Here is a 24,455-nt window from a genome sequence, read left to right as displayed (position 1 = left end):
TGCTTTGTAATAACATCAAATATGCTTTAGTATCTCTATATGTGGTCTTCCTAATACATTTTTTCTGGTTATCATTGTATGTTGAAAATAAACCTAAAAGAAACCTGAGTTTTCTGGCGAAAACGATATGATTCCTTTGACTCCTTAAGCATTAAGATTCACTTGATTGTATTGCTTATTGAGATAATTGAGATATTCTGAGCATTTCCTGATATTATCCATTTTAGCAAAACCTTAAATTTAATAACTTCCATGAAATCTGTGATTTATATATTTGAACTATCTAGGTTTGTTTGAACGGAAAGTGTGAGAATGTTCTAGGTTCCTACAAATGTTTGTGCGATGATGGGTTTTCAGGAAACATGCTTTTAAAACAAAAATAAACATTATTTATGAAAAGAAAATTAAATTAATATTCCAGTCAATTGCAGTATTTTCATTTTAAAGCATTTGTTCATCAGTCCAAGAATCCTTGGCCGACGGCTGTATTGATGATGACGAATGTGAGTTGGATATCTATCATTGTGATCCGTTTGCAGAGTGCAAGAACACTAATGGATCCTATGATTGTATCTGCAGAGAAGGATTTACTGGAGATGGTTTTAATTGCCAGGTAAACCTTACTCTAGGATACAAACCTAACTCCATGATACATAGTATAGGAAAACTTTACTCCAGGATACAAAGAATAGGTAATCCTTATTATAGGATACATAGCATAGGTAAACCTAACTCCAAGATACATAGTATAGGTAAACTTTACTCCAGGATACATAGAACAGGTAATCCTTACTATAAGATACATAGCATAGTTAAACCTAACTCCAAAATACATAGTATAGGTAAACCTTACTCTAGAATACATAGCATAGGTAAACCTTACTCTAGAATGCATAATATAGGTAAACCTTACTCTAGGATACATAGTATAGGTAAACTTTACTCTCGGATACATAGTATAGGTAAACTTTACTCTCGGATACATAATAAGGTAAACCTTACTCTAGAATACATATTATGTATCTGTTTAGGAAAGTAGTCTTAAATCTAAAATACGCAATAATATTTAATGAATATGCAACATAAATTAGAATATAGGCGCCTTGGGCTTTTTCGGGATACAAACATTTGTACATTTGTATTGTAGTGTGAAGAAGACTTTTTATTAAACAATATATAAAAATTATTTAACAGATATTAAACAAGATATTTATTAGAGGTTTAAAAAGACACGATTTTTAGTTGGTCAGAACAAAAGTTTCATTAAGAATTCATATTTAATTGCACTGCGACGGACAAAATATGTTAAAACATCTAAATCAACAGCTTGTTAAAATTAAGTTTTGTTGTGAACCAGAACCAGTACGTCATTCTTCTCATAAAATATCTTAACAGATCTTGAAGATATTTTGTTGAGGATATAAATGAATGTCTGAAGGATAACGGTGGATGTGATCAAGATGCTCAATGTATAAACACAGATGGAGGATTTAGGTACTTTTTCAAGAGTTTTTTATAAAAGAGCTTTACAATCACAAACTCGGAAGAAATTGGCCAACTTTTACGGGTTGCCAGGTTTTGCCCTTGGTCGAGAAGTGTCACATTGCCTTGCCTTTTACCTCACTTATAACTCACTTATTCTTAATCTTGTTGTACTAAGCACTTATTTTTAAAATAAGAAGAAATTGAAATGCTTTCATCGATTTTTGCGTGCGATGTAAATAAATAAATAAATAAATTATTATCCTGTACCTTGTCCTGGAGACTGTGGGTAAGGTAATCCTACTTCCTAAATCACAAATCTCAAAATCTTTATTAATCAAGTTTTATAAATTCTTTTACTAATTCTAAATCTTAAATCTTATTCTGTAGAATAACGTTTTAATCGATCACTTGACATTCAGCGTTGAATCCAAATAGACTTCAATAAAATGTGATTTAATTGGCACACACTCCTGAGGTTAAAACTGTTGAGTGAAATAGCGCTAATCTGCATAGCTTGATCTTGACTTTGGTAACTTTTAATATGAGAGATAAGTAGCTCAACTTTAGTTATCCCTGCTGGGCACGAAAGGGGTGCACTCTAATAAAAATATCTAAATTATTATTTATTTATTTATTTATTTATTTAATCAGTCTTCAAAAACAAATGGTTTTCTATTAATTATATGTATACTTTATAAGAAAAAGCTGATAAGGGTAACATTGTGAATCGGACATGCCAAAATCAATGGTCCCTTTAAAATTAGGTTCACTATACCTTGAAGCGACACAAAGGAATTGAGAATATCTAACTCTGATTTTCTAATCTATATATCTTTGCAACCCAATGTCGTAGACATTCGATATTTCAAACTATGAATTTATTGAAATATCAAAATTCTTCACCATAAGATTGTAAAGATAAAGAAATTAGAAAACTTGAGTTTGTGACAAAAATTCAATTCTTTTTAATATCTATATGAGGGGAGGAAATCCAACCACAACAATTTCTCGTCAGATCACATTTTCCTCATTTTCTCGTCCGAGCCACCTCTAAATCCTCCTCCTTTCAATATTGTTTTTTTTTAAGTGTCTAATCCTTCCAGATAAAACTATTTTTTAAGAATCAAGCCACATTAGGGCATAAATGAAATATCAAATTTTTGTAAATCGAAAAAAAAGTTTTAATTGATTAATTTCAAGGAAATCTTCTTTAAAAATGTTCACCTTTTTTACGCGCATTTTTAGATATTCCTGATGTAGAATGCCGCAAATAATTCCAAGTTTATAGAACTTCAATCTTTTTTGTTAACTATAGTTAAAACCATAGATTTTTTCCGGGTGGTTCCATGGGGAAAATTATAGGCAGAGGTATGCCGAATATTTTGCTATTTATTTTATATTACAAAGGTTAGCCATTACGGAGGAAGAAGAGATTTAAGTTTTACCTAAATAAAGTTTGAGATCATTCTCATGGGTTTGAAGATTCCAACATGATATAATCATTGCAATACTTAAGTCCATCCATATTTTATGTCCTAACGTGGCCAGATTTTTAAAAAATAGTTTTATCTTCAAGAATTGCAAACTTTTTAACCACAAAATAATCGAAGGACGAGAATTCCGAGGTGGCTCGGACGAGAAAATGAGTAAAATGTGGCTCGGACGAGAAATTGTTGTGGCTGGCCTTTCTTTTCTCTCTAAATCCCTTTCAGTTTTGTACTTGGTTTGATTTGATTGTATTCTGTTAGATGTGAGTGTGATGAGGGGTTTCTAGGAGATGGATATAACTGTGAGGATATTGATGAGTGTACTCAGGATACATCACATTGTAAACATGGAAAATGTGTCAACTACGGAGGTGGGTTAATATCACAATCACAATAATATTTACAAAAAAATAATAATAACAATGTCGACACATTGTTAGAAAAAAGGGAAATAAAAATGAATATATGTGAATCACAATTACAATAACAATGACAATAACAATGAAAACAAAAATAAAAAGTAAAAGTAAAATAGAAAAGTAACAATTACAATAATTACAATGAAAATTACAATGATAAAAATGACAATAACTATGAAAATGGCAATACCCATAAAAATGACAATACCCTTGAAATTGACATGAGAATGGCAATAATCATAAAATCATGACAATGACTTTGTAAATGACAATCAGTCGATGAAAACGATCATGAGCCAATTATATTTAATGTTTAGGATCGTTCCGTTGTGATTGCAATATGGGATACATGCATCCCTCCAGTAGAGATGAACAGCACTGTGTTGATATTGAGGAATGTGACATGTTCGATAATCTCTGTGTGTTTGGTCGATGTGAGAACACACAGGGAGGGTTCGAGTGTATCTGTGATCCTGGTTACATCTTAGATAATACTGGAGGAAACTGCACAGGTTCAAATATCTTTTCATTTTCTGAATTTAAGAGTTTAAACTTATTAAAGACTAGCTAAAGTTCCCGGCGTTGCCCGTGTAATTTGTTAAGCCTTTGTTACCCCCAGGGTATCAAATACCCAAGGGTTCCCTCAAAAAATGTCAGCCAATTTGGTCAGCCGTTTGGCCAGCTATAATATAGCAAAGAGCTTTATCATAAAGATTATCTTTTAATACATTAGATATTATCTATAAATGAACTTTCTTGATTTTTTTATTTGTTTAGATATAAATGAATGTGAAGACCCTCAGTCTTGTATGTATGGAGAATGTATAAACACTGAAGGTGGACATGATTGTATCTGTCCTCCAGGGTTTGATCAACTCCCTACTGGGAACGGTTGTGTAGACAAGAGACGAGGAGCTTGTTTCCTGGAGTTTATGACATCTCCAACAGGGAAGAACGTATGCGGGAGAAGGTTGGGTGAGGAGACAGGACGCTCAGCATGTTGTTGTGGTTCAGGGAAGGCCTGGGGACCACAGTGTGAAGAATGTCCGTCTCCAGGTACTGAAGAGTATAAACTAGTGTGTCCAGGAGGAAATGGATTTAAACCTAACGAGGAGACGGTTATCCTAGAAGATATTAATGAATGTATGGATATGGTAAACTTGTGCGATCATGGCCGTTGCAGCAATACTTTCGGAAGCTTCATGTGTACCTGCAGATCAGGGTTCAGATTAGACGATGCTCACATGATGTGTGTAGATATAAACGAGTGTGCTGAAACCCCTAGTTTATGTTCTCCAGGTGTGTGTGTGAACACGGAGGGAGGATATGAATGTGAGTGTCCTCTAAGCTACATGTTATCTCCGGATGGTAAGGAATGTGTAGACATGAGGAAGGAAAACTGTTATATGAAACATATAAACGGAACATGCTCTGCACCAATGTCCCGTCCTCAAACAAGAATGGTGTGTTGCTGCTCTATGGGAGCAGGTTGGGGTGACACTTGTGAGAAATGTCCCGGAGAGGGAACCAAGAACCACCGGGAGCTCTGTGGTCTGGGAGGACCAGGATTAATGGTTGATCCTATGACCGGGAGCATGACCGAGATAAATGAATGCGAGCTAATGCCTGGAACCTGTCAACATGGAACCTGCATGAATACAATCGGTAGCTTCAAGTGTGATTGTAATCCTGGATATGAGTTTGATGAAGATTCACACCAGGAACAAGAATTAATCCTAACAGAGTAATTTAAATTCTCACCCACGACACTCTGTGCAACAGAGGAATTGAGTCGTTCAAACAAATTCAACTTTTCTAATCTCTATATCTTTGCAACCCGATGTCGTAGATCTTGAATACTTTAAACTATGTATTATATTAAATCAAATAACAAGTTTGAAATATAATAGGTTTAGACTATCAGGTTTCAAAGATATAGGGATTAGAAAATTTGAGTTTGTGGCAAAGATTCAATTCTTTAAATTTTACAATCCTAAATAAAAAATTGACAGAAACCTTTTTGAATAAGTGCAAATATTAAGTTCCTTGTTTCTGCAGTGTATAGACCGGAATGAGTGTTTGCTTGGAACTAATCCTTGTTCTGGTAATGCTGAATGCGTGAATATCCCTGGTAGTTTTCTGTGTAGATGTCCTGGTGGATACAAGCTGGATACAACAGGTAAATATCCCTGGTAGTTTCCTGTGTATATATGTCCAGGCTGAATACAACAGGCAAATATCCCTGGTAGTTTCCTGTGTAGATGTCCTGGTGGATACAAGCTGGATACAACAGGTAAATATCCCTGGTAGTTTCCTGTGTATATATATCCTGGCTGGATACAACAGGTAAATATCCCTGGTAGTTTCCTGTGTAGATGTCCTGGTGGATACAAGCTGGATACAACAGGTAAATATCCTTGGTAGTTTCCTGTGTAGATGTCTGGATAAAAAAGGTAAATCTGGGGAGAAAACAGGAAATCACAAAGTAAAAGTTCAAACAGCGCGGCATAACACAGACTACTCAGACAGGGATAAACTTATGATCTATATAAAAATACCAATAGCATAGATATACAAACTTTTTAAAATCTAAGTTTACATAAAAAATTTTAACAGAAGAATTGAGTCTTTGGCACAAACTAAACCCTATATCTTTGGAACCCAATGTCATAGACCTTGGATATTCCAAACTATGAATTCTTTTAGATAAAATAATCTAAATTGAAATAAAAAATGTACGCCTTCAGGTTGCAAATATATAGGAATTCGAAAATTTGATTTTTTGGCTCAATTCCTTTTTATTATTTTCTGCAATCAATCTAAAAGATATATATCTAGGCCGTGAATGTCAGGATATCGATGAATGTAAAGATATCCTTGGAATATGTGAGAAAGGTAAATGTAAGAACAACGGGGGAAGTTTCCAATGTATCTGCGAGGAAGGATTTACTCTGAACCAGAACCGTGACTCCTGTGTTGATATTGACGAGTGCTGGACGAATCCAAGTGCATGCGGAAACGGAACCTGTCTGAATCAGTTCGGAGGATACACATGCAGATGCAACCCTGGCTTTCAGCTAGGCTCAAGGCGGGGTTCAATCTTCAATTAAGCATCTATTCATGTTGTTTCCAATACATCAACAGAGTTTAATCTAAAGGTTTAGGTGAAGCTACTTTCTTGAAAGCTCCTCACAATATTATTTTGGATAGTTATATGCAAGTTGACAAAGATTTTTTTGCCTTTGAATCTTTGGATGTTTTTTACATATGGGTATTTCACAAAACAAGGGTTTATAAATTAAACTTATTTTTGGTTTACGTTTAGAATTGTCAATTCTTGACTTGATGAATACGACTGAAAAGTTTGACCCGCTGGTTCAGGAACGATTGTCAGGATATTGACGAGTGTCGGATAAACTATAATCTCTGTAAACATGGACGCTGTAAGAACACGCTTGGAGGTTTTACTTGTGATTGTGTTAGCGGATTTACACCAACTGACGACGGAGGAAGTTGTCAGGTAAAAGACGATATTTATGTTTAGATTTTTGAGAGCTGAGAAAAATCTCTGAATATTATTGATACTTTTTCTGAAAACAAAGTAGTTTGCCTTTTTTTATAATTGCATTTTTGATTGCCTTTTTCTATTTGCAGTTTTTTAAATACAAATTAAAATTTGCAACATGGTTTTATTTAAAAGAAGTCGCTGAAATTATTTTTAATCTGTAAATTATAAATAACCTATTTAAATAATATATCAGGATATAAATGAATGTGATGATCCGTCCTTCTGTCCTACTCCGGGTAGGTGCCAGAACTTGATGGGATCAGCCCTTTGTACATGTCCTCAGGGGTACACCCTGAACAAAGGACGAACCGTGTGCGAGGATGTGAATGAGTGTCTGGTAGACAAGGATTTCTGCAAGGACGGTTTCTGTAAAAACTTAGAAGGAAAACCAACACAACGGATTATTCATTTTTAACCCTTTTTTGGGAACTCAACTGCAATCAATAAACGAGACTTTTTTCATTATGATAATTATGAATCTAACCTGATTCATGCTTTCAATATTAAAGGGACTGTAAACGTAATTTTAAGTGGTCTTCCATTAATTAAAATGCGTCAGAATCATAACGGTAGCCTTTAAACCTTTGTCTGATCAATAATGAAGAAGATGTCCTCATAAAACATAAGATATAAACTGTGGTTTCTCCAAAAACGGGCTCTTTCCTGAGAGAATGAAGGGAAATTTTCAAGATCGAAAACGACAATATAACTTTCACATTAAGGTTTGATTAAGAGTGTAACTGTAAATTACGTCGGCAGCCCCTTTAAGAACATAAATATGGACTAAAAATATTGAAAAGGAATTGAGTCTTTGCCACTAACTCCGTTTTTTAAATCCTTATATCTTAACAACCCAATGTTGTAGACTTTAGATAATTCAAACTATCACTTTTGTTATATCAAACAATTAAAGTTTGAAATATCAAAGGTTTGCATAATTTGGTTGTAGATGTATAGGTATTAGAAAATTGGGATTTGTTGCAAAGACTCAATTCCTTTGAGTCTTTTTGTTCAAAAAGGTTGTGTTAGGTAGCGCTAGTTGTGAATGCCCGGCTGGATGGGTTCTGGACGGAGCCCGTAGGAACTGTATTGACAAGAGAGAAGGTTCCTGCTTTGATGAATACCGTGGAGAGTTTTGTTTAGCTCCACGTCCTGGTCTGATGAACCAGAGGAACTGCTGCTGTACCCGGGGTAGAGCCTGGGGATCAGGAGAAGGAGGAGAGTGTGAGGAATGTCCTAATCCAGGGTCAACACAATTTTCTAAACTCTGTCCTCTAGGGATGGGTCGTGGAGGATCCGGAGAAGATTTTAACGAGTGTGAGATGATGAGAGGATTATGCGAGGGAGGATCTTGTATAAATACTGACGGATCATATCGTTGTATTTGTCCCAAGGGATATGGTCTGGATCCTACCGGAGCTAAGTGTGTAGATATAGATGAATGTTTGCAGAGTAGAGCTTGTGGGAATGGAACTTGTAGAAATGTTGAGGGTGGGTTTGAGTGCTCCTGCTCAGATGGTTTTGCTCCTGGTCCTTCAGGTTCGGAAAATAAACTTTTTTATCAAAAATACATTATTGCATCTCAGAAAAATTGTGTTTTGAATTTTTCAAAAATTATTAACTTTGTCCTGATTGAAGTTGCTTAAATTGTATTCCAAGTATTTGTTTTAAAACTGAGGCACAATCAAGTATTAGAAGTACTTGGCTGGGTCTACGAATGTCGCGAATTAATATTCATACTTTTTAAATGTAATGTCTGCAAACTTTCTGTAAACCTAACTGTGGATAATATAAGAGAAGTTCAAATATTTAAAATATTTCAAAAAATTGTTATTTTTAAAGTAAATTAATGAAAAGGCATATATCAGTTTGTATTTATAATTATTCATTTTTGACAATTATCTGAAAACGAAGAAACGGATTACTCACCTCAAAAACTTGTTTTCTAATCCCTATATCAGTGCAACCTGTACACCTTTGACATCTTTAGCTTTGATTATTTGATCTAGCAGAATTCAAAGTTTAAGGTCTACGAAATTAGGCTGCAAAGATACAAGGATAAAAACTGAATTTGTACAGGAAGCTGTGAGGATGTGAATGAATGTGCTGATCAAGGTCACGACTGTGCGTTCAGATGTCACAACCTAGTCGGCAGCTACAAGTGCGTCTGTCCATATGGATACACGCTAGCCCAGGACGGGAAACACTGCATTGGTGAGTTTTAATTAACCCGTTAGATAAATTTTCACAAACGTTAGGGAAAAAATCTGCTTTCTAGAAATTTCTGGCTTCCCATTTAATGCATAATACATTTCATTTTGTAAAACTTTCAAATCTTTAAATATTGATGCTTCATTACTTTTTTCAATGTTTTTTTTTCTAGATCTTGATGAATGTAAAACCGAGGCGAACAATTGTAAATACCAGTGTAAAAACCTAATCGGAACTTTTATCTGTACCTGTCCTCAAGGGTTTAGGAAACCAGGACTCCAGGTAGTAACTTTATCTGCACTAGTTCTCAAGGGTTTAGGAAACCAGGACTCCAGGTAGTAACTTTATCTGAATTTTTTTTCAAGGGTTTAGGAAAACAGGACTCCAGGTAGTAACTTTATATGTACATTTTCTCAAGGGTTTAGGAAACCAGGACTCCAGGCAGGAGTAACTTTATCTGTACCTGTCCTCAGGACTCTGGGTAGAAACTTTATATTTAATTGTTCTTAAGGGTTCAGGAAACTAATACTTTAATAATAATGATAACAAAACTCAATACAGTTATTTTATCTGTGCCTATTCTCCATGATCTCGGAAACCAGGACTCCAGGTAGTAACTTTATCTGCATTAGTTCTTAAGGATCTAGGAAACCAGGACTCCAGGTAGTAACTTTATCTGCATTAGTTCTTGTGGATCTAGTAAACCAGGACTCCAGATAGTAACTTAATATCTGCATTAGTTCTTAAAGGGAGTGTTCGCAAAAAATGAAAGGGGGTATAGGCTTAATGCGATAAAAAGTATTTTTGATCGCTACTAATCTTACTTAATTCTATCTGTTGCGTCTATAAGGAGAAAATTGATAAAGACGTTTCATACCGAAGAGCGTACCGCCCATACAAATTGAGGAAATTGGAACATACGACGTAGACCAAAAAAAAATCAAATTAATATCAAACAAATCATTCAGATATTACAACCTATGGTCATCGATTATGTTTCGCCACATTTGTATAGATTTGATATTTCATACTAGTTTTGATTTTGTTTTTTAAAATAATATTTAGCTTACAGCTTGTTTTCGAACATTGCTGGAAAATATGGAAATGTCGTCTTCATTACCAAAAATCCTCGAAACAGGAATAAATGTTTTTATAAGTAACTCTCAGATCATAACAATTAAAACATATTATGAAAAATCAACTATATATAAATGTGGCGAAAGATAATCGATGACTATAGGTTGTAATATCTGAATGATTTGTTTGAAATTAAATTGATTTTTTTATGGTCTAAGTCGTATGTTGCAATTTTCTCAATTTGTATGGACGCTATGTTATTCGGTATGAGACGTCTTTAACAATTTTCTCCTTATAGACGCAACAGATAGAAGTAAGATTAGTAGCGATCAAAAGCGCTTTTTTATCGCATTAAGCCTATACCCCCTTTCATTTTTCGTGAACACTCCCTTTAAGGATCTAGGAAACCAGGACTCCAGGTAGTAGCTTTATCTGTACTTGTTTTCAATGATTTATGAAACCAGGACTTCAGGTTGTAACTTTATCTGTATCTGTTCTCAAGGGTTCGGGAAACTATTACTCTAGATAGTAACTTTATCTGTACCTCTAAGGTGGTTAAGGACAAAAATGAAGTGACAAACTTAAAATACGAAATCAACACAAATACGTTTTAAATTTGATGCCTTTTGTTTAAAAGCAAAGACAATTTATATAAATAAAAAATCAATAACTTTATTAATTGTAAGGATGAATGTGTTGATGTGGATGAATGCCGCGAGACCCCTGGAATCTGTGGATTTGGTAGATGCTTAAATACAGCTGGAGGATATCAGTGTGAATGCAAGGTAATAGGAGCTGGTTAAATACAAAACCGATCTTAACACACGTTCCTCAAACTTTCATTTGACAACTTGATCTCGTAGATCTCTTTGATATTTCAAACTATGAACTCTGCTATAGATCTAATACTAAAAATACTAACATATCATAATTGTACATCATCAGGTTGCAAAAGTATAGGAATCAGAATATTAAAAAATGTTTGTTTTTGTTAAGGATGGGTATAAGCTGTCCCAGGACGGAAAGGAGTGCGTGGATGACCGGAAAGGTGTCTGCTATCACAGGGTCACAAATGGCAGGTTAGACCTCGACATACCTCATACCATTTTTATCATTCGATCCTATTTTATTTTTTTACCAATTGCTTATCTTGGATTCAGATGCGAGATTGGAGGACGGGTTCCAGTAACCAGGACGGATTGTTGCTGTACAATGGGTTCAGGTTGGGGAGATAAGTGTGAGATCTGTCCAGTCCGAGGTTCTGGAGAGTTTAATAAACTCTGCCAATCTTCAGGTATAGGGTGTCCCTTGTTAACTAAGTGACGACTTTGAAGTCGTCTTTGATTCACGCGGCATTTTTTCCAGATTTAAATTGATCATATATATATAGAAAGAACCTTAAATATGTAGAATAGGAAGAAATTTTCTAACAAGATCAATTAAAAATAAGATTGGTTAATTGTCGTCTTTATATTCCACTGCATAAAATTAGTTATATGTTGAATATAACTTAAATACACATACAATTTTTAAAAATTAATTTAATTAATTCGGTCTCAAAATTTCTATGTTTATCGGGACACTTCTTAGTTTACGCGCTCTTCGCTTTTTCAGAGTTTTGTCTTTTTATGTTTAGAAGGAGTAGATTCGATTTGTCTCTATTAGCATTAGCAAAACTTAAAAAGATTTGAAGATAACATGCTGGCAAAACAGAAGAAAGATATCCTATTGTATAATTATGTCTGGTAAAGTTTAATGACTAAATATCCTCTTCTTAAATTATTTAAACCAGTATCTTTCATCGTCGTAGAATTCCACTTTATTTTGGGGCCCACTTTATGCACCTTGCTATTTTATCCAATGCTGTATTAATGTTTGTATTTTATGCTCAGGGTTGAACAGTTTAGGACGAGATATAGACGAGTGTTCAACCCTCGCTAATCTTTGTGAAAACGGACAGTGTATTAATACCCAGGGATCATACAGGTAATAAGGCTATATAAGCTCTCCTGGGGGATACAAATTAAACAAATGAATTGATTACTTGCCACCAACTCTATTCTAATTTTCTTATCCTGATAGTGTAAACCTTTGATATTTTAAACTATAATTGTTGGATCTAGCAAAATTCAAAGTTTGAAATATCAAACGTCTACAACATCAGTTTGCAAAAATATAAGGATTAGAAAATTAGAGCATCAGGCGAGTCATCAATTCCTTTATTTTTCTACACATTCCAATATTCGGCAGCAAGGATAAAATTTAGAATTCATGAATCTGCCTTGTCAAGAAGGATATATGTTAACCTTTAATTGTATAACTGTATATCTACCAAAAAGTAAATATAAACCTGATATATGTTGAGATGTATCTGCCAAAGAGGATATAAACCTGATATATGTTTAGATGTATCTGCCAAAGAGGATATAAACCTGATATATGTTTAGATGTATCTGCCAAAGAGGATATAAACCTGACGCTACAAGAACTAAATGTGATGACTTTAATGAGTGCTCAAGGGTAATTATTTTTTAACAGCTTTTCCTGAAGCCGAAGATACACTATTAACAACTCGACATTTTTTGAAAAACCGCTTGGATTATATGTAGGAAAGCTTTATTACTACGATGCAGGATAAGTTGAAAAGGGGTTCTGGGTCAGAGTACTTCGGATAGGAGAAGTAGATACTGAACAAAATCCATGTAAAAATGTGCAAATTATATATATTTTTTTATTTTCTTATCTTATTACATATAGATATACATACACATTAAACATAATAAATAACAGTAAGGACTTTTGGTTTCAGTCTAAAGCTTTGAGGTGGATGAGCAATGAGCATGGTTTAATAAATCAAGAATTATTAAGAATATTTTCTAGATGATGCAAAATAGTTTTTGTTAATCATTAAAGTAGAAAATTATAAAAAACTTAAACAAAGCAGAATCAAAATACGTTGCTGGGCACAAGGTCTGGAGGTTTTCAGTTTCTCTGAGGTTTGAGTTTCCCTGCGAGGGTTTCAAGGTTCCAGATCACTAGTTTCCCATCTCCAGCACAACTGGAGATAGTTCGAACCTCGTCCTTCATAGTTTTCTGTATTCTTAGCTCGTTGATCTAAAGTATATGTATATTTAATAGTTTAAGTCTTGTGTTAGTTTATAAACATTTGAGAAGCAATGCGTGGTTTTGAATATTGTTTTTAATGGATAAATCGTACCTGATTTTCATGCGTAGTATTGATATTGTTTTTAATGGATTAATCGTACCTGATTTTCATGCGTAGTATTGAATATTGTTTTTAATGGATTAATCGTACCTGATTTTCATGCGTAGTATTGATACGGGTTCCTGAATCACTTTGTCCCAGGATATCCATGTTCTGGAACATCTGACGCGCATTGGATAGAGTACCTAGAGACGCTTTCTTGTCCTCCTCGAGCCGGTCACCTTCAACTAGATTCCCTTCGGAGCTTAGGCTGAATACAATCGGAACATAATCATGTCCCGCGACAATCAGGGTGCTTGGGGAGACCCAGAGGACAGATTTAAATGGAAGGAGGCAGGTTTTTAGTTTAGCAATTCTCATCCCGTTCCCGGCATCAGCTACACTCACACTGGAGTCATGGCCGACCCAGGCAACCTTGGAACCATCCAGGGAGAAGGATAAATCATGAACCCAACCACCTCCATTAGGAGAGTTTGTAAACTCCGCCATCAGGTTTCCAAAAGTCATTTTTGCTCCCCATTCCGTGGGAGTTGGTTTAGCCTCTATCTCCTTGAGGTACCCGGAGAAAATGCGAACCTTGAAGTCCGTAGAACCTGCGGCTAGCAGAATATTGTTAGGATGCCAGTCTACTGTTGTAACAGTTGACTTGATGGGTTTCTTAATATGCTTAGCCACCCAGAAATCATATTCCTTTTCATAGAAGCAGACACTGATAACCTTAGCTCCGGAACCTACTGCAAACTTATTTTCGTCCGGAGACCAGCGGACACAGGTTGCAGCTCGGTTTATCCTCAGAACAACCAGAGTATGCTTCCAGGCTTCTCCGTCTTTAACCCAGACATAGGCGTTCCTGTCTTCACTACAGGTTACTATACGGTTGGTTCTAGGAGCCCAGTCTATACCCGTAACTCTCAGATCATGCTGCTGGAGCTGGGATTCAGTTTCCCAACCTTTACCTCCGGATTTATAGATTACAATGTTTTGATTGTTTTGTGAGATTGCAACCTTGCTCTGGTCTGAAGACCAAGCATGACAGGTGAGCGGTGTTGCTCCGAACTTGTGAATTGTCACCATAGTTTACACCGCGGACTCTGGTCCGTCTACGCGGATTCAAGATTCTCTGCACACTGAGTCAACTCCCTCCCCTCCACTATACTTGATAAACCACATTTCAGGTCAACAAAATAACTTTAGTTAAAATGTATGAATTGTAATTCTATAATATAATGTTTTCCCAGTAATATTGTAGTTGGTTAGATTGTATATATCTATCCCTGGTCCGACCGAACCCACTGCCTGGTGCCTATACAAACAAATCGAGCATATTGTGAACTATAGTATTGTAAAGTTCTAATCTAACCTCAAACTGATATCATGCTAGGCAGGGAGGGTTGTTTAATGTCTAATTCGGATTATGTATGATGGAAAAATTGACTGGGGGGGGGGGCAATAATAATTTTAATCATAAGCATGCAAAATTAACGTCAAATCAAACAAATGTACAAGTAGTAATTGTACTTGTCCTGTTGTTAAACTGAGCTTTTTAAATTAGAGAAACAAATTCTCCGATCATCTAAAATTTTCTTTCCTGATTAATTCAGGAAAGATAATTTTATAAAAAGAATTTTTTGTACATTTTAGATGAGTGACTAACTCTAAATTTGTTAGGAACCGAACCCTTGTGAACATGAATGTTTGAATACCTTTGGATCCTATAAATGTGAATGTCCCCCAGGTAGAATTATTATAAATAAACTAGGCTTTTAGAGGAACTTCTATTTTTATTGTGAACATGTTCTTTTAATGTAAATTCTAAAATAAACAAACACAAAATTTCGTGGATTTCCTAAAAATTTCGCGGATTTTCAAAATTTTTAAAAATCTAATTTTGTTAGAGGCAAATTTTTGAAAATTCGATCATTCTTAAAACTTCCCTGGGGTCAGGCGGATTTCCACTAAAAATTTGGGCCCGATAAGTTCAGCCGTCATGACGTTTTTGGGATACAAAAAAAAACAGACAAACAAGACAGACAAGCAAAGTATTTATTATAAATGTGTGTCTTCTCAAAACAGTGATATCTACAATATTGCCTTATTCCTTTACAGAAACCCGGTTTCCGACATCGGTTTAATGGTTTATGCGATCAGGAAATAAGCATCATGGGATAGTGTAAAGATTTATCTTATGAGCGTTTTACCTTTGTGAGACCATTTCCTTTATTAAAAAGCCCTTAATGGGACTTTAAGCATAATTTCATGCAAAGATGGCAAAGTCCGATTTACAACGGTACTTGAGCCCTTGAACTGATCAGAAATGTGCAAGATATCGTCGTTTTTTTAGTTCAAAGTGTTTAATTCTGATCATTTCTACAAAGCTTCTTAAAAGCAAGATTTGTGCAAGACACGTTCCCAGAGAAATCACAAATAAAATTTAACAGTTTAAAGAAATATCTAATACAAACTCGATAAGACAAAGTTACTGTTGGATATCGGGCATTGTGATCTCTGCATGTCTGAGCAAACTCTACCCAGTCTCTTCCTCCTTGAACGAAACCATATTTGGGGTAAAACTTGCTCTCCCACAGGAAACCAGGGATACAGTTGCCAGTGTCCTAGGGGATACCAGAGTATAGGAGACGGACACTGTGTTGCAACAGTTAATCCATCCTCATATCAGGCTTTAGCTCGAGATTGGGACTTTCAAGACATGGACGAGGGGTCGGACGATTTTATCTCCACAGAAGGATGCTTTGCATAAGACAAAGTTACTTTTGGAAATCGGGCATTGTAATCTTTGCATGTCTGAGCAAACCATACCCAGTCTCTTGCTCCTTGAACAAAACCATATTTGGGGTTAAACTATATTCCTTCCAGGATACATGTTGAACCGTGATGGACGAACCTGTCGTGACGTGGACGAGTGTTTGACGCGGCAGCATAGGTGTCAGCACGAGTGCGTGAATACCGAGGGTAGTTACAGGTGTATGTGTCCTCCTGGATATATTCAGATCGGAGAGAGATGTCTAGATATTGATGAGTGTGTAGAGCAACAGGTAAATTGAAACAAGGGGGTACACAGGAATTTATCCAGGAGGGGTACATGGGGGGGGGGCTAAGAGTCTGGAAACCACCTGGAAACTATGGATTTTACTGATCCAAGAGGGGCTAAGCCCCTATAGCCCTCCACATGTGTACACCTTTGTAAAAAAATGGATGTTTAAAAGGTTAGGGGGATAAGAAAACCCACGCAATTATTAAGCAAAATATTTCCAAAACTAAGGGTTAAGATTCTGCTTAAATAATCCTAAGTTTGAAAGTCTGAACGAGCTTTTACTTGATCAATGTCATCTTTGTCGTTGTTTACAGAGGTCGCAAAACCTTTCTTCAACTGTCACATTTTTAGAATTTTTTCTTCATCACTTTAATTTGATACTTCTGTGCAGGGTTTGTGCCCGTCTCCAGGTACCTGTAAGAACACAGACGGAAGTTTCAAGTGTGTTTGTCCACGAGGTTTCAGATTAGACTCCTCTGGAACCTTCTGCGTAGACACGAATGAATGCAATGATGACTCCAGGTAAGATTTAATCTTCAATCTTCTCTACACGCGTCCCATCTCTGCAATTGGGTCTCATATCAGCATGCTTTCACCTCTATCTCATTAAGAATGAACAAATATTTGTCATAGGTTCACATCAGTTTTGACTTTGTCGCGTGTCTGTAAAATTTGAGGAAGATTGTCATTTTTTGTTACAATATTTCACAAGAAACACAAATATAAAGTCCCGATAAGATAGGGATATACAATAAATATGTTGCTTTCAACTAAGAAGACTTAAATGCTGACTTGAGACATAACTAGATACCACTTCATTAGGTTTAATTAGGCTCTTTAGTCATTTATCAAATTATGTAAAAAGAACTAAAAAAAGTACAGAGATTCATTGAATATATATATATGTCACTTAAAACATGCGTTTAATGATAATACTAATTGAGATAATCAATCAAAGATATTGGAAGATTAATCCTTTGTATTGCAGGTGTGAGGAGGGATGCAGGAACAGTGCAGGTTCATATCAATGTGGGTGTCCGGAGGGTTTCCAGCTCCATTTATACTTTAACCAGTGTGTAGACAAGGATGAATGTAACTCAGGACTTAATCCTTGCGGCAACTCCAAGTGTACGAATACCATCGGGAGCTATGAGTGTGGTTGTCCTACAGGATACCAATTCGACTCCGGTCTCTCAATCTGTATTCAATCAGGAGGGGGGTGTAGCAGTGCGCCTTGTGCCTTTGGTTGCTCTCCCACAGGAAACCAGGGATACAGTTGCCAGTGTCCTAGGGGATACCAGAGTATAGGAGACGGACACTGTGTTGCAACAGTTAATCCATCATCATATCAGGCTTTAGCGCGAGATTGGGACTTTCAAGACATGGACGAGGGGTCGGACGATTTTATCTCCACAGAAGGATGCTTTGCCTGTCAACTTAACGGCGGTTCTAAACCTCAGAGAAGGAAAGGAAGGAGACGGCACAGAAGAGACGCAAACTCTACAGTCATGGACGAGTTCTTTGATTTGTTCTCCGAGCCCAATAGTTTAACAAAGGTTCATAATGTAAGGATTGATCTAAGTGTTCAACGGGAGCAGACAGAAAACAGAAAACGAGTTCTGCGCCTCCAACCTTCTCGGTCGGATCTCGTGAACACTTTAAACTATGTGATTGTTGAGGATAGGAGCGGAGAACTGGAACTGAAACGAAGATCTGGAATTTGGGGACTTTTCTTCAAAAACAGGGTGAAAACTCCTGGAAACTATATGGTTCGGATACAGGGTGATCCCAGAAAAGGACCAAACTTTAGTGACAAATATATGAATACAATAGTTAACCTAACAGTACTTTAATAACATTTCGTCTTTTCGAACATTAATAAAATTCAGACAAGAAACTCTAATCCTTAAAGTGAACAGCATGAGTTAAATCTTTAACTCAATAATTTTTAACCCTGTGAACATTCTCAACAATAATAATTTAACAATTCCGGCGTTTTTGAATATAAAAACTCCTTTGCTAAATTGAACTTTATTGACCCGTCAAAATAGCTACGAGGCAAACATCAGTAAATATTATAATTTTTCCAGGAATTTTTTTCTCACATTAAAATAATTATAAATATATATTGTATATTTAGGAATTTTGCCAACTGTGACTTGAAGAATCCACGTTTTTTTAAAAACGAAATTTTTGAAGAGAGATCCATCCGAATTATTGCAAGAAGCTCGTTTATCTGTTTTTATTTAGAAACGGCAAATTTATATTTTCGAAAATTCATTAGACTTCATAGAAATGGCTGCAGTTCTGCAGCATGATAAAAAAATTTAGTTTTTATCAGAATGATAGAATTATACTGCAAACACAATTATAATTCAGATATTTCAGTATGTCAAAGGAGATTTCCAGGAAGATATCTTGCACAAAAACGGAATTTCGATTAATCATAATTATCAAAATTGATCAATTTTAAAAATTATTAATATTTTTTCTCTCAACAATTTTCCGAAGTGACCCCCACCAATCACTAAATCCTTTAAGACAGATAGAGAATATTGTGAATGGGAGAACAAATCCAAAACCTCTCAATTCCAGCTCTGCAAAGATCAAAAGAAAAAGTTGATTACCTTAATTTAAAAAATAATACATTGCCATTGTCTAATGTTTTCGAATTTATGTTTTTAATTTTCAAGCGGTTGCTAAAATTTTCGCTAATTCTAAAATTCAAATTTTTTTAAAAGATTGCAACTATAATAGTTTTTTACAATTATCCTCGTTAAAGTAATGACATTTTTCTCATTTGTTTGGACAGGTCACTTGTCAAGTTAAAATTGTGCGTGCATTTTTAATTGTTTCGCTCACAACATTCTGTTACTGCCAGTCACATTTTTGTACGTTAATATCTGCAAAACTAAATAACTTTTCTGTACAAATAAATTTTAGTAAAACTAATAGATTTTTTCATTTTCGCCTCTTCTGGTTTAAATAAATATGAATATTAAATTATAAGACATGTTGCCCATAAAATCTTTAGAATCCTTAATGCCGACTTCTTTAACATTATGATTTTTTTATTAATAATATTGTAGTAGAAATTTTACGAAGGAATTGAGTCTTTTCTACAAATTTAATTCTTCTAGTCCCTAAAGTTTTGTAACCTGTTTGAGTTAGCTTTTGATGGACTTAGATTATTGATCTAACAGAATTCATAGTCGAAAATATCTAAGGTCTACGTTTGAATACAAAGATATAGGAATTAGAAATTCAGTGTATGTCGAAGGCTCCATTCCTTTCCGTAATGCTATTGATCAAATAGAATTTTCCGATACCTTCATTAAAAATGTTTATCAGAATTTCAAACTGGAATATTTTTCAATGAACACTGCACAATATTAAAGTAGAAGGGAGTTAAATTCAAAGGATTTTAAGCAAGAAGTAAAACAGCAGACTGCGACTGCGGCTAAACCCAAAAAACAGCTAGTATGAAACCTGACATAAACGTTTTAATTTGATAAGTACTTTAACAAAGATTCAGATAAAAGAAACTGCTGGAAGTAGGAGAACATTTAAGTTCTGGTTTGCTGCAAATTCGTACGTTTCTGTATGCAAGTGAATAAGGTATGTTGTTAGAAATATGTGCTGGGTTGCAAGATGCTAGAAGTAGGTACATTTTTTCCATCTTCAATGAACAGTTTTGTGTCAAGGAATGGAATACTTTTTATTCTGTGACACCAACAGTCATGTTCATCCTTTAAATCACAATAAAATGGAGAACTATGTTCTAGAGTAAACTTGATTGTAGGATGAATTTTATGGATATTATCCAGGTATTGATATATTTTCTCAATAGAATCTGTCCAGATTCCAAAACAGTCATCTAGAAATCTTTTCCAGATCTTCAGGGGGCACTCGTCAGTTATTTTGTATGCATTTGCAAGTTTCACAATTTAATCAAGCTTAGCCATAAAAATGTTTGCATAGGAAGGGTCTGGATGTAATCCCATTGCTGTTCCTATCAATTGTTTGTATACAGTTTACCAGCAAATTCAAATATGTTAATTTTAAACAAATGTTTAGCAGCTCAATCAGTTCTGCTTTCAAGAATTCTACTACAGAATTCTAGACCATTCTAGACTAGATGTTTGTTCTTACATCAGAGAAATCATCCAATAGGTCTCTTATTTTTGACGTATGTTTTTTGTTGGGAGTCAAATTTTCGAGAGATATTAAATATCTTAATGGTTGTACTCTCGTAGATTTAAAATTATATTTTAGTCAAATTTGTAAACCAATTTTAGCCAAATTTTTTATACAATATAATGAAAAAGAAAAGGTTTTGGATGATTTAAATAAATTTAACCATTTCCCCCTGTCAATCAAATGTTTTCTTGACCTAACACTTTTCACAAACTTTAATAAATTCGAACAAAAACGTTCCTTTCTATGAATCAGTAATAAACTTCTTGAGACCAGGTCTGAACCTTCAGGATGTTTTAAATTCTATTATACCTGGATTTAATAGACTAAATTATTAACCGTAGAACCGTTAAATATATCCATTTCGGACTTCAGAGTACACTATCAGAATTTGGAATTATCTGTATTTGTCTTTAGTCCTGTCGAAGGCTCGTTAAAAAAGGTATGTGTAACACTGAACTTTCAACAACAAAAAACAAGCGTCTTTTATGCGTTATGAAGTTAACTGGTATTTCTTAAAAAATGTGTTCCCTTACATTGTAAATATTTTATTTCACACATATTACAATTTACAATAAAATATAAACAAATTGAGTAATACAATATTCAGACAGCTATGTTTATCCAATATAAAAAAATTAAACATCTTTCATTCGTTAGAAAGTTTGCTGCCTTTTAAGTGAAAAAATGAAACGGAAAAACTAGACATTTATTCTTAAAATGTACATATTTGAATAAAAAATAATTCCAAGTAATGATGTGATGTAATATTTAGAGATTTTCAAAAAAAAAAAATTATACCACCGAACATAATTAAATCTTGCATTTACATTGATATGAACGTATTAACTTCAGTTACCGATGGATTAACGAATCAAAGTCGCAGAACTTTAACGTTCCTACCATTGTATGACGAACTACTGCATACTCTTCTCATAGTCTACTCACGGATAGTTTGTGCTCCTCAGTTCTCATGTGCTGATAGATCTGATCAGGACAGGACAGAGTTCTGCTGCAGACAGGACAATACTTAACCTCATTGAACTCTTCCTTGTTGTTCATCCTAAAAATACATATTACTGAACGTGTGTTTCATCCTAGAAATTATTACTGATCGTGTGTTTCATCCTAAAAATATATTACTGAACGTGTATTTTATCCTAGAATTATTTTCTTACACGTGTCGTTTTTCATAGAAATGTATTCTCAATAGTGCGCTTCTAGCTAAGAAATATAATCTTTAACGTCTTTCATCCTATTAATATAGTCTAACAAATGTTACTCATCCTAGAAATATGTTCTTACACGTGAGTGTTAAACTAGAAATATATTCTTAAACGTATTTTTTAATGTATGTTGTTACACCGGTTGTTCATTCTAGAAATGCTTATTTTTTCTTGAAATAATTGATCTTGTCGTTCAGCCTTGAAATATAAGGTTACTATTTTACGTATCGTACTGAACTTTCTTGATTATTTGAACAAGCTATTTTATAATTAATATGGATTCGTTTATTAATGCATATAAGAAATGCAGATAACAATTTAATTAATTTTTAGCTCTTAGTATTCAGCAATAAAACTAATTTTAAGATAAATTTTGCAATATTACTTTTTTGATGAAATGTTAAGATACTTAAAGCTGTTGTTTTAGCTTATTTTCATTAAGATCTTACTCTGAATACAGTTCTAGTTTCTTCATTTCCTCTCTCCAGTCCTTAAGGCAGGGCGCTTCTATTTCTCTAAAATAAAAATCTTTAGATTTAATATTGTAAATTAATATTATTCAGATATGACTTTCATGGGTCGCGATCAAGAGCTAAAGTGATTAGCTTTCAGCCTATACCCCCTTTCATTTTTCCTTTACTGTCCCTTTAAGTCTTATCATATGAAAAAACCTGTACCTTTAGCTCATTCTTAAAATCTTCAAAGGCCATGCAATAGCCATCTAAGAGCTCCATGCCAAAGCATGATTCTACAACTGAAAAAAACAACTATAAAAAAACTAAGTATAAGTGATTTTAAAAAAAAGTTCGGCATTCTTTTAGGAATAAGAATATAGTATCAATAATCTCCCCAAGAACATACCAGAGTTAAACTTCATCAAAAGATCAACCAATGGAAGGTAATCAGGACACTCTTCAATTACAAAAGAAGAAAGACTCTCCAGTTTTTTCAGCACCTGAGAAATGGAGGTTAGAATTATCAATGTATGTAGCAAGGACTTTTTAAAGCTATTATTTTATTTTTTATTAAAGACATTGAAAGTAGAACTGAAAGCTACCTTGTTACTGTTTCTTCCATCTAGACCTCCACCATTATAACCATGGAATATAATTCCAGAAGCTTTAAACCGATTAGCGACAGCTGGCTGATTACAAAGAAGCTGAGCACACACAGTTACGATTTTCATCAGCAAATGCAGCTCTGGAGGGGGTACAACATCCAGGACATGGGTATTATCTGATTCCTTCAGTAAACATGGTTTGATTACATTCTTGTAATTCTTCATGTTTTTAGAGCCATTTTCTTAATAAGCTGAGTAATTCATATCAAGACCGCCAAATGTCCTGAGATCACCAGGTTCTTCTGAAATTAAGACAATTAAAGGAATTGAGTCTTTGCCACAAAATCTGATTTTATAATACCTTCCTTTTTTCTACCTGATGGTGTAAACCTTTGATATTTCAAACTTAAATTCTTTCATCTAACAGAATTCATAGTTTGAAATATTTAAGGTCTACACCATTGGGTTGCAAAGATATAGATATTAGAAAACATAGTTTGTGACAATGGCTCAACTCCTTTATGTTTCAAGTAAAAATTAAGATATCCTAATCATAGTAAATCTAAACATCAATATAATCCCCTATGGTCCCAGAACAGTAAAGACAGCTGAATTTTCCACCATGTGCACTTAGGCCAAGCAAAATATTCACGAGTTTCATATCTGCTGCTACATAATACTTGAGCTCATTGAGACCTGTTTTCTGGAATATTGTCTCCAAGTTTCCATGAGTTTCTGGGATGTCTTTGACTGCTGCTATGTATATCTTTAATTTTCTAATCCATATATCTTTGAAACCTGACATATAAAACTATGAATTCTGCTAGATTAAATATTCAAAGTTTGAAGAATCTTAAGTGTAACTAATTAGGTTGCAAAGATAAAATGCTTAGATGAATAGAGTTTGTGACAAGTAATCAAGTTCTTTCATAAATATATATACTTATTATTTTTGTAATGAAAAGAAAATTAGGTATAAGCAAAAAATGAAAACAATACCTTTAAATCTCGGTAATAATTTCAGCCTTTCAGTATTCAAAATCCACTTCATAAGCACATTTACAGATACATTCTCACCTCGGCGTAGATCATTTAACCGACCTGTGTATTTTACAATTTGATACAATAAATAACTTAAGTTGTTTCAATTTTTGTGTTTATATACACAGTCTCTTATTTTATTTTAAAACATTTTACATTTAATTCTTATAAGTATTTGAAACTTTACTTAAAGATGCACTGAAGCTTTTATCTTAACATATGGTTAAAAAAGCAAATGGAGAATATCATTTATCTGACAAACATTACAGTATGTAACATAAAAACATTCACAACATAAATATCTTTTTTATCAAAAAATACTTACATTTACAGGATATGCAGATTCCGACAGGGTTGGAGAGAATATTTGAGTTGAAATCTGGGTTAATGAAGATTTTTATAAAGT

The 24,455-nt window shown here is 34.4% G+C and overlaps 3 protein-coding genes and 1 long non-coding RNA gene across 5 annotated transcripts in view; 1 reads left to right on the top strand and 3 right to left on the bottom strand.

The window, feature by feature from the left end:
* Positions 1-18,422, top strand: part of LOC111713410 (fibrillin-2) — a 28,871-nt gene extending 10,449 nt beyond the window's left edge. For both annotated transcript variants that reach the window (XM_023488258.1, XM_023488257.1), the window contains exons 9-30: positions 288-357; positions 462-613; positions 1,418-1,494; positions 3,234-3,343; positions 3,709-3,903; positions 4,169-5,112; positions 5,450-5,570; positions 6,230-6,479; positions 6,773-6,911; positions 7,153-7,342; positions 7,989-8,498; positions 9,039-9,173; positions 9,343-9,452; positions 10,934-11,032; positions 11,244-11,326; positions 11,408-11,541; positions 12,140-12,233; positions 12,695-12,767; positions 15,142-15,208; positions 16,348-16,526; positions 16,917-17,047; positions 17,514-18,422. In XM_023488258.1, the coding sequence (XP_023344026.1) occupies positions 288-357; positions 462-613; positions 1,418-1,494; positions 3,234-3,343; positions 3,709-3,903; positions 4,169-5,112; positions 5,450-5,570; positions 6,230-6,479; positions 6,773-6,911; positions 7,153-7,342; positions 7,989-8,498; positions 9,039-9,173; positions 9,343-9,452; positions 10,934-11,032; positions 11,244-11,326; positions 11,408-11,541; positions 12,140-12,233; positions 12,695-12,767; positions 15,142-15,208; positions 16,348-16,526; positions 16,917-17,047; positions 17,514-18,378 (4,728 nt within the window). In that variant the 3' untranslated portion in view covers positions 18,379-18,422. The remainder of the gene's footprint in view (positions 1-287; positions 358-461; positions 614-1,417; positions 1,495-3,233; positions 3,344-3,708; positions 3,904-4,168; positions 5,113-5,449; positions 5,571-6,229; positions 6,480-6,772; positions 6,912-7,152; positions 7,343-7,988; positions 8,499-9,038; positions 9,174-9,342; positions 9,453-10,933; positions 11,033-11,243; positions 11,327-11,407; positions 11,542-12,139; positions 12,234-12,694; positions 12,768-15,141; positions 15,209-16,347; positions 16,527-16,916; positions 17,048-17,513) is intronic.
* LOC111713411 (actin-related protein 2/3 complex subunit 1A) lies at positions 12,965-14,750 on the bottom strand. The gene is made up of 2 exons (XM_023488259.1): positions 13,564-14,750; positions 12,965-13,361 (listed from the first exon to the last, which is right to left on the bottom strand). The coding sequence occupies exons 1-2, from the start codon at positions 14,545-14,547 to the stop codon at positions 13,230-13,232; spliced, it is 1,116 nt and encodes a 371-aa protein (XP_023344027.1). The 5' UTR covers positions 14,548-14,750; the 3' UTR covers positions 12,965-13,229.
* Positions 18,423-21,413: 2,991 nt separating the features above from the next.
* LOC111713413 (uncharacterized) lies at positions 21,414-22,463 on the bottom strand (the record flags this gene model as incomplete). The annotated part of the gene is given in 2 exon segments (XM_023488261.1): positions 21,414-21,785; positions 22,398-22,463. Coding segments are annotated over 2 exon segments (196 nt in total), but the record flags the coding sequence as incomplete, so codon positions are not given.
* Positions 22,464-22,815: 352 nt separating this feature from the next.
* On the bottom strand, positions 22,816-24,453 carry LOC111713415 (uncharacterized). Its single transcript, XR_002767690.1, has 4 exons — positions 24,375-24,453; positions 24,008-24,109; positions 23,006-23,310; positions 22,816-22,903 (listed from the first exon to the last, which is right to left on the bottom strand). It is a non-coding gene; the product is annotated as an uncharacterized LOC111713415 (long non-coding RNA).
* Between the last annotated feature and the right edge of the window lie 2 nt (positions 24,454-24,455).

Source organism: Eurytemora carolleeae, unplaced genomic scaffold (genome assembly GCF_000591075.1).
Source record: "Eurytemora carolleeae unplaced genomic scaffold, Eaff_2.0 scaffold1343, whole genome shotgun sequence".
In the NCBI taxonomy this organism is placed as follows: Eukaryota; Metazoa; Arthropoda; class Copepoda; order Calanoida; family Temoridae; genus Eurytemora; species Eurytemora carolleeae.
The sequence above is the reverse complement of the archived record's forward strand: the minus strand, read 5'-3'. Positions and strand labels throughout refer to the sequence as shown.

What these genes read in the sequence shown, in the direction of transcription:
- LOC111713411 (XM_023488259.1), bottom strand. Translation starts at nt 14,547, where the DNA reads ATGGTGACAATTCACAAGTTCGGAGCAACACCGCTCACCTGTCATGCT. An exon ending in ATACTACGCATGAAAATCAG is followed by an intron (nt 13,362 to 13,563) that starts GTACGATTAATC and finishes CATATACTTTAG; the next exon opens with ATCAACGAGCTAAGAATACA.